At 42.5% G+C, this 13,144-nt stretch overlaps 1 protein-coding gene across 8 annotated transcripts in view; it reads right to left on the bottom strand.

Annotated features, from left to right (window-relative positions):
• EML6 (EMAP like 6) overlaps window positions 1–13,144 on the bottom strand; it is a 91,816-nt gene that overhangs the window by 61,858 nt on the left and 16,814 nt on the right. For all 8 annotated transcript variants that reach the window (XM_064709682.1, XM_064709685.1, XM_064709684.1 and 5 more), the window contains exon 2: window positions 2,837–2,996. In XM_064709682.1, coding sequence (XP_064565752.1) covers window positions 2,837–2,996 — 160 coding nt within the window. The remainder of the gene's footprint in view (window positions 1–2,836; window positions 2,997–13,144) is intronic.

The raw sequence follows: 13,144 nt of genomic DNA, 5'->3' as shown, positions 1-13,144 counted from the left end.
CATTTTGAATTTTTTCATTAGGTGTGTATGCGTTATGGCAGTGCCATTCCCACTACATTAAAAAATATTTTTAGAAAGCACATAAAAAAGGGTTAATCTGAAATAACTCAGAGCAGAAAATGAGCTGTGGGGCATTGATAAAATAGTTCAGGAGGAGGCATTTGCTTTGTAGGTAATTCTGTGAAGAGGAGATGTTTAAGGAGAAACTGTAGTTAACTCCTGATTGAAGAGAAGCCATTTTTAATTACAGACAAAATGACAGCTCCTCATTAAATGTTTGAACCAAGGGCAGTTTCCCTCCTGCCAAATGGCAGCTCCTGCTCAGACAGAAAAAGCCCAAACTAAAATATGTATTTTTAAACAGCAACACTTCTGCAAGAAACTCAGCTCTCATCAGGACTGTATTAAACACAGGTAACACAAAATAGGAAATTCACTCTATTTGTCTCCACAAACTGCATTGAAGGTACAAAACAAAGGAAGCATTCAAGCTCTCCCCTGTGTATTGATGATCTCCATTTATTAGGAACTATAACAAAAGAAAATATATATATAACAAAGATAACATTCCCCACCCTGTGGAACAGGAGGCCAGGGAGGCACTGCAGAACAACTGTGCTGTCTCTGTGCAGGGGCATCTCTAGCCTGGCCAGGAGGAAAAATTCCCCACTCATTCACCCAAAAGGAGCAGATATCCCAGAGTTTCTGGGTCAGCAGAAGTGAATGAACTGGGCTCAGGGAGAGGTGAGGGGGCCCTGTTTGAGATCCCTGCACAGGAGCACACCCAGAGCTGAGCTGAACCCATGGAGATCCACTCTGGGAATGCAGCAGAGTCACCTGGGCTTTGCCCCTGCCCACTTCTATTTAGGAAGTGCAGAGCTGGCAGAACTGGCAGTGAAAGGAATACAGTTCTTATTGCATCTGTACCACTCCTGATTGCTGCATTTATTTGTGTTTTGGGGCTGGAACACAGATCTTCCCTGGCTTTGAACAGCCTCTGGATAGAAAAGAAGGAGCTGCAAGCAGTGTCTGTCTGCCCTGTGACAGACACCAGCTCCCCTGGGAATGCTGACTAAACAAAGCAGAACTGCCAGCAGCTCTCAGCTCCAAATACTCACAGAATTCCTCCCTTGCCCTTTCATTCTGGCTCAGCCTCTCCTGCAAAGCCAGGCAGAGCAGCAAAAAGCCAAGATGCATCATCCATATTCATGTTCTCCAGCAGTGGTCGTTCTCCAGATAGAAAAGTGTTCAATGCAAATTTTTATTTCCAGAATAAACTGCAATTTTTCAAGCACTTCCAGAAAGGGAATTGTCACTGTTCTGCAAGGTCAACCTGGCAGTGAGTTTGCATTTTAATTACAGCAAGCACTCATCAGGGCCTTCAGGAAGGCCTCCACCTCAAACAACCCCCAGGCTCATGAGTCTTCACTCCCATGAGGTGCTGAAATACCTTTAAAAAAAGTTTAACCACCAGTCTTATGAAGTTAAACATGAGGGGAAAAAAAATGAAAAGCATTTATTTCTGAATGAACAATATCTTTAAAAATATTACACTATTAGAAATTTTGTTCTGTTGATCTGAGGGCTTTCTTGTCTGAGGTTTTTGGTATCAGCTAATCTAAGCATTCCTAAAAATACTTCAGTAAGGATTACATCAGGAAACTCATCAGGACAAAACTGTCATCAATAATGACAAATTGCACAGCCAGATATTTATTTATAAAGCTCTGTGAAATATTTTTCAGGCATAAATGAATTTTAGGTCTACTTGCCTAAAGCTTTTAACATTGCCAGAGAGAAAAAAATCATTGTGTTTAGCTGGGAACAGCCCACCATTTAGTTATATTATAAATTTTGTTTCAAGATATCATCTCAACTAATCACATTGTAGAAAGCCACACTGTGTGTCCTAATGCCATGATTCAATTAAATTGCCTGTGCACCCCAGCCAAGGAGACTCTCCCAGCAGTGAGATTAGTGCAGTTCCTCTGCCAGAAAAGCTGCAGGGTTCTCAGGGCTTTGCCAGGAACTGATTTCTGTGGACAGCAGGTGACAAGTACATGTGAAGCCACTGCAGTTAAGCCACAGAGGGGCATTTCTGCTCTGGATGCCTGTCCAACACCCGATGCCTGCGCTCCACTCGGATGCCAGGCTGTGACTGCATCCCAAAAACACCCCCTGTGCAAGAGCTGTGTTTGCAGTCCTACTGCAATTACAACTGTGATACAAACCAAGGCCTTGAACAGCAATCACAATTGTAACAGGAGCTCCAGCACTGCAGCCCTGGAGCTGCTGAAACACCAAACATTTGAGGTGCATCTGTCAGTGAAGCAGAACTAGAGCTGAGCTCAGGGCCCAGAGGAGGAGCTGTACTGACCTGGAGCTGCTGAAACACCCAACCTTTCAAGGTGTATCTGTCAGTGACCCAGAGCTAGAGCCAAGCTCAGAGCCCAGGGGAGGAGCTGTACTGACCTGGAGCTGCTGAAACACCAAACGTTTAAGGTGTCTCTGTCAGTGACCCAGAGCTGAGCTCAGAGCCCAGGGGAGGAGCTGTACTGATATGGAGCTGCTGAAACACCCAACCATTCAAGGTGCATCTGTCAGTGAAGCAGAACTACAGCAAGCTACAGGGCCCAGGGGAGGAGCTGTACTGATATGGAGCTGCTGAAACACCCAACCATTCAAGGTGCATCTGTCAGTGACCCAGAGCTAGAGCTGACCCAGAGGGGGAGCTGTACTGACCTGGAGCTGCTGAAACACCAACCTTTCAAGGTGTATCTGTCAGTGACCCAGAGCTAGAGCCAAGCTCAGGGCCCAGGGGAGGAGCTGTACTGACCTGGCCGTCCGAGTCGAAGGCCAGGCAGGCGACGCCGTGCGTGTGCGCATCCTTCAGGACAGACACGGTCTGCACACGGTAGGAATCCCAGATGCAAATGTAGGGATCCTTCCCAACCTGCCCTGTGGCTACCAAGGTTTTATCTGGGTGAACTGCAAGGCTGCAAACAACACATTTCAGTTAGAACAGGCATTGGGAATGATCACAACTCAGTCAATTCTGGTATTTACTTAAAATGTTTTGCTGAGACTGACAAAGTGAGTGCAGAATACAATTTATCATGTAATAATATTTTAACTAGAAAATGAAAAAGCATAATCAGAGAATTTTAAAATACTTTTGATTGATAAGCTGATTGAACACAGACTCAGATCTTAGTCTTTCACAGGTTTGTAATGGATGATTTTCTACTAATTATCCTCTTTTGCACATCAGCTCAAACATTCTGAAATATGGACCAGAGGCTGAATAATGATATTGTTCACTATGACAAATACACACAAGAAATCCTCTCATCTTCAAATGTTCAAACACAGCAATCTCAGAACAGACACTGAAGTAAATTGTTTCACCAGAATTAAACCATGTATGTCTGCTCACAACCCTTCAAATATGAAAATGAGAATAAAACCTCTCTGCAAAGTCATATGAATACAAAGGCAGTTTTACACAGTTACCCAGGAAACAAATCTGAACAATGGCTGAGTATGTGAGCTACACATGGAAAAAGAAAACATCCTATTAATAAACTGGCACTCACCGGTGGCTGAGGGGAGCTGAATACTTCTGCTATCCCAGGAACAGATAAAACTAATTATTATGTAAAGTTAATCAAAAAGCTTAAGAAAGTTTTGTAAATACATGCATTTTATGGAAAAATAACAATTGTAGCACAATTTACCTGGTTTACCTCCCCTGCCCATTCCTCCTTTCCTCCCCAGGCTGGAGTTGTACATTATATTGTGTGTCAGCTAATTGCCCTCAGTTCTACACCTCCACAGGCAATAAAAGGTGGCACCACAAATTAAAGGTGTGGTAGCTGTAATTAAATTAGAATACTTTTCTTCAAGAACCAGAAGGCAAATATTAATTGTGCTAATGTCCCTTACTGCTAGGGCAGAGCTTAATTACACGTGCCACCATTCAGCACAGAGCAGCTCCCACACACCAGAGCCTCCTCTGGGTTTAAGAGCCCGAACACATTTCCAAACATCAACATGTCTGTACTGAATGTCTCTGCTATTTGTTTTATCCTTTCTGATGCATGCAGTCAGCCAGTGGGGGAACTAAAATTAGGGAATAATATCAATTTTTGGCACCTAAATTAGCAGTCTGATTTCCCAGCCCTGCTGAGGACATTCATCTCCTGCCACCAGCTTTTCCAATGCACTCCCCTGCCCACGTTCAGTCTGGCTGTTAGATAACCAAGGGCTTATTTATTTTTGGCAGACAGAGCAGTGGGTTAGAGGAAGGAAATGAAGCCAAATTTCAAGAACAACTCTTGGTGACTGTTTATTACCTGCATATGACTTATATGTTTGATGTGTGTTCAACTATTAAAAAAATCTGTTACAGAGGTCATGTGCTGTCTTCAGGGTGCATGCAGATTTCCATGCCCTTCCCTGCCCCCTTAACTGGAAATCAACTTGATTGGCTGTGTTTTGATTGGCTGTGTTTTGATTGGCTGTGTTTTGAAATCAACTTGATTGGCTGTGTTATAGTGTAATATAGCGAAGGTGCATTTTCTAAGCAAACATCCCATAACTGGACCTTTTGCAATGAAACCACATTGATGTCTGCACCACTGGAAAACACTGAAATGCTGTTATGTTATATTACACAGAAATATTGGAAGAGACAAGGCATTCAAACAACAGCAATTTATGGTAAATAAAACACATTATTACAGGATTAATTCCTATTCCTCCTACAGGGAGGACAAGATACAAGCAGGGTGGGCAGAAGAAACTTCCCAAGAAAATTTCTCTCTGTTTTCCAGGTTTGAGGGAAAAGGACAGGAACTCCCTCTTGCCAAGGAGCTGGGATGCAAACAAGGGATCAGAGCAGCAGCAGGAGCTGTCAGTGCTGCCCAAGGCCCTGGCAGCCACTGCCCCCTGCAACAAGAACTTCCCTCTGTGGGAACAGCACGGGAGCAGCTGCACACGCAGGGAAAGGGGCAGAGATCAACTGCTCTGGGAGTGCCCATTCCCCTCCTTCCAGGGAAGGCAAGGAAAGCAATGGGATTCCTGGCTAAATGCACTGGTGTCAGTTCCAAAGCACTCTGATGTGGGATTCGCATTCCCTGAACCTGAGAGAAGCAGAGAAAAGAATGATCCAAACAATTCCTGTCTCACCTGCTGCTCCTGTGCTGTGCCAAAGTAGAGTGCAAAGTTGTTTGTTTACCCACAGTGATGGTGTTCTGTTTCCTTGGCCTGCCAGGGCCATGTGTGTGTCCAGGCTGTCGGTCAGCATCACAAGTTTAGATGTGGAGTAATATAGTGTAATATAGTATAGAATAATATAGTATGATAAAGTAATTAATTAGCCTTCTGATATCATGGAGTTAGATGCATCATTCCTCCTGCATGTCAGGGTTCCTGCTTTTCTGATACTCTGATGCAGCTGCAAAACAGCTCTTTAATCCAAGTGTCCAAAGGCACTTTTACACAAACCATCCATTCAGGATGAACCAGTAAAGCTCAGGCAGTATTTTAACATTATACCTCATTAATAAAAAGCTCTGTTAGGAAGATCTTTCAGGGAACATTTCCTTTTCCTTCCCTTTGAAAATCAACAAGCATCCAAGGCTGGAAGTGTGTTAATTTAGGATAATTAAAGATGCCAGACACGTGTTTCAGCAGGGTCTGATGAAATGCTCTATAAAAGTCATTAGTGAATCCATCTGGTCTGGGGGCCTTGCCAGATGGGAAACTCATACTACCTCCACAATTTCTGTTGCAATAACATCCTGCTCCAAGATTATTTTTTAATAACACATTAGAAATCCAATGGACTAAAAGTATTTGTTTCTTGTCTACATTGTATTTTGTCTATACTGCTTTTCTGTAACAGGTTCCATACACCTGTAAACAGAGTAGGGATCTGAAGTTCCAAGCAGAACTGAGCAGAAAAGTTTAGCTGTGGCTCAAAAGGAGCTACAGAGAAGGCAGAGGGGCTTTTTTCACATGGATGCACAGGGACAGGACAAAGGCAGAGACACAGAGCTGCTTTGTGGGAAACATTGTCTGGATACAGGGAAAACATTCCTCACTAGAAAAACTAAAGATCAGGACAGTTGCCTGGAGAAGTGGCAGAATTCCCCTCACTGGAAACAGTCCAGGATTTAATTGGCATGACAGGACCCCAAATAACCACAACCAAGGCTGAGCTCTCTGGAGAAAGTTGGATTGGGTAACTCTGGAGGCCCCTTCGAAACCAGAGCTTTCTATGGCTCCAAATACTGAAATACATCAAGAAAGTCTGAAGTGATAAAAGTAAAAATGCATTTTGGCTCACAGCAGTAAATGTACATTAGATAATTGCTCCCTGATGCTGCAAAAAGCAAACACTTGGGTTATCCTTAATACAGGCCTACAGAATTGAGGCAGACCTTGAAATGGGTGTATCAGATGTGAGAGAGATGTTTAAATCTCACTGCTCTGGGTCTTTTAAATCTATCACAGCACTACCTCATTTATCATATAGGCAAAACACTTTTTCACTGCAGTAATGAAAACCTGAACATTTGCTTTTGTAGTTTTGGTGCATAATTTATATTTTCTATTTCAAATGCCACATTAATTTGAATCTTTCTATAATCATCCTATCAGCAATTCATTGTTCATACAAACCAAAGCTGGCTTCCAGAACATCCCACCTGACAAAAAAGAAACTGCTCTTTGAAGAGGAAACAAACACCTGCAGTTCTGAATGAAATCACTGTCTCAGGTGGATGTCACCAGCTCTTGACAAAATAATTCATCCTCAGTGCTGGGATGTTTGCAATTTAAAGCAGTGTGCAAATTTTATGCTAATCTAAAATAACTCCAGATAGTTAAACATTGATCAATTAATCTCTACTTCAAACCCACCCAGTTTTAAATTTGGGATAACATTTCCTGTTTAGACAAACCTTTACAGAATTCTGCAGTTCTCTGTAACAGTCTAGATCATGTTAATGTAGATACTGTCTGTATTCTATCAACTCTCTTCAGGAAGTCTCTTTTCACAATGAAAGAGTTGTTTCTTGTTAAAAACCATCCACAAACCCCACAGTTTAGCAGAACAGAGAACACACCAGGCCTTTCTTCAGAATTTAGGTCAAACTTGTGAAGTCCTCAGGGCACTGACTCTGCTATACTTGAACAATGGACATGTTAGACAACACCAATTTTTCTTTCTGTGTAGCAATATCTCAGAAGAAACAATATTTGCAAGAAGCTCCAAAACAGCCCCAATGTGCCAGCAGGTATTTTCTCCTTTGTTGCCTCCTCCTGCCCCTGGCAGGACACCCCAGGCTCCTGGAGCCCCAGGGAGCTTCTGCATTTTCCTGCTCACACAGTGCTAAGGACAGAGCTGTCCTCACATGGCAGCACAGAACACAAACACTCACTCAGCAATTCCCCATTCACAGAGCAAAATGAGTTGTGGGGTCAAAAGGGAACTCACTGTACAGACAGAGCTATTTTTGCAGCAAAATGAGGCAGGATGCAGCCTGATCCCAGCCTCTGAATACAACACAAAACATCATCAAGCCCCATTGAAAGGAATAATGAACAAAGACCAGCAGTTAAATGGAAGCAAATGCAGGGGGCTTCAGCAGCAAGGGAATATCAGAAAAGGAAAAGAGCCAGAAAAAGGGAAGATGAACAGGGCAACAATAAAACAACCTGCACAAACCCCTCCAGATCTGTAAAAATGGAGAGAACATTGAGTAGAAAACTGCTGGAATCTGACAGGCTAATCCAGCATCTAATCTGCCCCCAAATGAGTTCTGAAACACCAACACCTCAACCACACTGTGAGGAAAATCCAGCTCTTACTAACACAGGAGATTTTTGCTCCTGCACAATCACAGCTCCCAACCTTTGGCTCCTCCAGAGCTGGCAGGCAGATCACACACCACAATAAGCCATTTTATTTGGCAAGCACCATAGGGCAGGTGAGGGAGGCTTTGGGAGGGCACTGCAGGCATGTGGAACAAATGGGAGAACAAAGAGAACAGATCTGTTAGCCCTGAGACACAGAGGCTCTCTGTGGGCACATATCTGCATGAACAACATGGCTGATACACACACTCGTACAAGTGAACTGCTTTTTTTACACATCTGAACATACAGCTCTAATGATACTTTTAAATATGCTAAATATTGCCACATGCTTCTTGCAAACAACTCAAGTACAGAGCATATTTATCCTGACAAAATAAAAACATAAATGTTGATAAAAATACTGCAATGGCAACATTTTAATTTACTGGCTTGATTGCTACATGGCAGTATCTTGTTTATATATAACAGAGAACAGGACATGTGTACAGAATGATGGGCTTTAAAAAAATCATTTAGGCATTTTTTAGGTGCAAGCTCTTACTGTCTGCTCCACTGCTGGTTTCCCCTCCATGCTCCCTGTGTGGGAAGAGCAGTGATACAGACACAGGTTCCAGCATTTACTCAGCACCCTGCAGCAGCTTCCTACTGAAGCCAGGCTGCCTCTGAGCCACAATTCCATGGCTGTCCCAGCAGCTCCCATCTGCTCCTCTGAGGCAGCAAACACCCCCAGAGCAGACTTGGAGTGGCTGGGCCACCAACCGAGCCCAAAGGGAATGATTTCTGCAGTGGATGTGCAGCTCAGCCCCAATGAAGGTCCTGGAAGCACAGACAGGATCAGCTGCTGTTGGAGTACACTCACAGTGCCCTGGGAATGCCAGGGCCATCCTGACAGGGGTTTATTTCTGTTTTCCAGAACCCACCTGAGGTACAATGGTGACAGAAGCACACAGAGTTATAAGCATTTATCCTTGGAGCAGCCCTGCTGCCCTGCTCCTTGTGCCAGTGTTTGTTACTCAAGCCCATGGAGTTACTCCCCACATGTCAATAAGGTTTGCTCAGCTGCCCAAGGCTTATCAGAACTCCTGACAGATCAGGTCCCAAAGGCCTGAGCATGGCACAACATGGAATTTCCTATGGCACCAGGGAGCTACAGAGGGATCAGAGTCAGGCCAGATTTAAAAAGTAAATGGCTTTTGAATGCATGAATAAAATTTCCCCAGTAACAGAAGGTGAAAGATGCAAAAGAAATGTAATGCTTTGAGCAAAAGCATTCTGCACTTCAATTAAGACCAGCTCTGATTTACACTCACATGCATCTGTACACAGAGAAATATTGGGCAGATTCCCAAATGAAAAGGAAACAGCAGCACAATCCTGAAGCACTGAGGCTCCTCCCCACACATGGCTGAAGCTCTCTAATGATTTATTTCCATGGATAACTCATGGATATTTTGCAACTTGAGCTTCTCCCAGTGAAAAGCAATCCTAGAAGATTTTATCCAGTGTCATATTATGACACTGAAAACTAAGCAACAACAACTGTTGGTGTCCTCATGAATTGTGGGTTTCAGTAACAACTGCTTGGGGAAACCACCCAGTATTTCTCATGATCCACACTACCCCATAGATCCCTGCTGTGTAACTCTGAAATTCAACCACCACATTCCAGTTTTCCCATTTGAGTCCAATGATATTTGCATTCATGATGATGAACCAAACACTTCAACACTTATAAACAAATACCCAAAACAGATGTACATGACACTCTTCTCAATATACACATTGTGATTTGATGCAATCTGTAAAATGGACCCAAAACCATCATTTGTAAATAAAAATCTGCTAGAATTGGAGACTAAAAAGAGGGTTGGGAAAGAGCAAGAAGTGTGCTTAGCTCAGCACTGTATTGGTCCCTACCCCATTCTATGCTTTATGGACCATGGAACACATCCTGTAATAAAATACACAATAAAGCAGCAAGTAGATATTGGTCTATGATATTGAGATAAAACCAGCAACTGAAATGCTGTCAGTGAGTTCTCAGTACATGGAAAGCTAAAGAAACACTGCTGTAAATCCAGTGCTGCTCAACAGGAACCAGCAACACTTCTGTGTTCACCCAGTACAAGGAATTGGAAGGCCAGTCTGAACACTGTGACTGGAAATATAAAATTCATACATCAGATAAAGCCTGGCAGTGAAGAAATCACATTCTGGAGCCTCCTTCATTTCCTGTGTTCACCTTATTCCAGACCCAAATGCAACCCAGACCAGTCACAGCCTGTGCACAGTGCTGGCAATCCAAGCCTTCATTTCCCATTCCATCCCACTCAAGGGCTGCCAATCTGAGCACTAATTAATTGCCCACATGCAGTAATTAATTAACTGCCCCCAGCACGGTGATAGGCACAGAGACCCCCTTGCTCCCAGTGGGGAATTCTCCTGTTCCCTCCACAGGCTCAGGCACAACTGCTCTGGCATTTCCTCCATCTCCTCTGCTTTTTGTGTAGCCAACACTCAGCCCTGAATATGGGTATAACTGTGCAGATCACAGGCTGAATCAAAATATTTGCAGCTAAAAAAGAAGAGAGGGAAAAGAGGAAGAAAATTTTGGAAACAGGACAGACAAAAGACAGAGCTGACAAAAAGAGGAATCATGGGGGAGCTGCAAAATGAATATAGAAGATGTGATAAAAATAACCAAAAAGCCCAGAGAACAGCCAAGGAGAAATAGGAAATACTGCAGAGAATAAGGAAAAAAACCCAGCCATTGTCACAACTTGCCTGGATCACTCCCACTTTCATTTTTAGTTTAAGGGATTTCATGTCATCCTCTTGAAAATCCCCAGGTATATTCACATCTGGCACAAATTGTGTGGTCTAACAAAACTCCCAGGCTGTGGTTAAAGAATTCACAGTGGGATAATAACACTTTGCACAGGTTTGCCCTCACCTGACGATCAGAAATAAGGATTTTAAGCCTGGGGAAAGTGTTCCTTTTTCAAGGGCAGCAAACCCACAGCTGTATCCTATTTGAGCCTTCTTCCCATGGCCATCCTGCCCTACAACATTTAAAGTTTAGGCACTGCAGTGGCAAGGAGAAAAGGAAGGGTTTGATTCCATTATGTATCAAACCAACACACCCTGAGGTGCATTTCACACCTCAGCAGCAGATCATTCCCGGTGTACTGAATGATAAATGTGGCAATATTACATGTGGCTGGTAAAAATTGTTCATTTTTAGAGCCCTCAGGATAGGGGGAGTTTTCAGTGCTACTAAGAATGCTTTCTCTTGTTATCTCACAGGAGTGCAAACCCAAGACCAACGACTGTTCTCAGGGAAAATATCTTTCTATTTCAGAGGTTGAAAATCAGCAGAAACAGGAAAGAAATAGAAAGTTCTTATATGATGATGTGGAAATCCTGCTCCCTGTCTGGCCATGCTGAAGTGAATAACAAACATCAGGTGGGGCAGAAACCACTGCAGAGCCAACAGGAACCATCTGTAACACCAGAGTGGGTTTGCTCTCTTAAATTCCCATCACAATGGATCAGCAGCAAAGTCAGGAGCTGTTCTATAAACACTTGCCAGGCTTCTGAAGTTCTGCTTCACCAGAACACAAATACAAACACTACTCCTAAAAATTCAAACACTGTTTATAACAAATACTTCTTATAAATCCATTTTCCTTTTTTCTACCAATTCAGACAAGAAAGGTTTCTCTACAATTCTCCACAAAACAGTTTTATTATTCTGAGAAGGGCACTTACTAAAATAAGTGACTTTTGTTACCTTGCTTTACATTGTATGACACAACCTGAAGATTCTAAGTATCAAGTGTCTCTTTTGTGTGAGACAGATTAAACTAAACCTCTGTTAAACTACTCAGAAAACAGAATTTACCTGGTTTCCCAGAGCCTATTCTAGCTGCAAGACCTTAGCCAGCTATAGTCTATCATTAAACAAAAAGCAGCTAAGCACCATTGCTTTTACAGCAAACACACAGAACAATTAAAGTTCAAAACCAAACAAATGTCACCAATACTCTGCACATAAAACCCAGAAAAATAAACAGGAAAGCACCAAAGCAACACACTCAGAATTTAATGCTGATTAGAATTTCCCTTTTAGCCTCCTCTCCTTTCCACCACAGGCTTTGTCAGTTTGGTTCTTTGGTTGTTTTAAAAAGCCTGTGAAAAATGCTAATCACTTGTTTTAAAATTTCAAAAGTTTAATAGTAATAAAATGGTTGTAAGAATAGTAATAGAAATTAGGGCAATAAGAATTTGGACAATCAGAGTTAGGACAATAAAAGCAAAGAATTAGAATTATGAAGGGACATTCAGATGCTTTCCTCTTGAAAGCACAGCTTGCTAACCAAGGATTAACTCTTAAAAGCAACAGCCTGTTGCATATTCATACATGATTCAAAAGCTCCTTTCAAAGAAATGCTGTTTTCTGGTTATGGTCAATAAAATGTGTATTTTATGATTGGCATTTCCCCCTTCATCTTGTAAACCATGGTCAGACTCTGTGGGGTCTGCAAGGAGTTCTTCACAATAAGGAGGCAATAATTTTTCCTCTTTGGGATTTTAGTGGCTTGTTGCTGTTATCTCTGTGCAAAGAGTTTCTTGATTATCTCATCTCTTTCTTGAGCTCATTAAAAAGTATCTTTCATAGCATAGTTTTTACTTTAACATTATGTTATAACCTAAATCTATATTTAACACACTACTTAAGAGAATGAATACAGCATAATTTTCTAACACAACACATACAATATTCACTGGAATATTTGCAAAAAGCCAATCATAAAAGACACATTTTTCACAAGACTAAATAAGTAACAGAAGCACTCAGGGCTCCAGAGCAGCTTGGAGAGGGCAGTTTAACAACTGAACCCTTACAAAACCTCTGCTCCCTCCCCACTCCAGTTTGTCACAAATGAGGGCCTGGCAAACCCAGGTGCAGGGAATTTCATTGCTCATTGCCTGGGTTGGCTCTGTCACTCCCAAATTCTGCTGATTAAATTCAGGTGAAACTCTCACAACAATCTGTGCTTAACAGGTGCAGACAACACAAAACTCCACAGGACAGAGCAGCTTTAGCAGAACAAAAGCAAAGACAAGTCCACATCAATTTGATACCAAACATTCTTTCTCCAGCCAAGGCCTTTTCCCAGTGGGATCTCTGATGTCTGAGGCAGGGATGTCCCATTAAACATCTCATGATGAGTGTTTGCTTGGCTGAGTGCAG

The sequence above is a fragment of the Zonotrichia leucophrys genome, chromosome 3 (assembly GCF_028769735.1).
Source record: "Zonotrichia leucophrys gambelii isolate GWCS_2022_RI chromosome 3, RI_Zleu_2.0, whole genome shotgun sequence".
In the NCBI taxonomy this organism is placed as follows: Eukaryota; Metazoa; Chordata; class Aves; order Passeriformes; family Passerellidae; genus Zonotrichia; species Zonotrichia leucophrys.
Note: the sequence above shows the minus strand (reverse complement) of the source record. Positions and strands in the feature narration are given on the sequence as shown.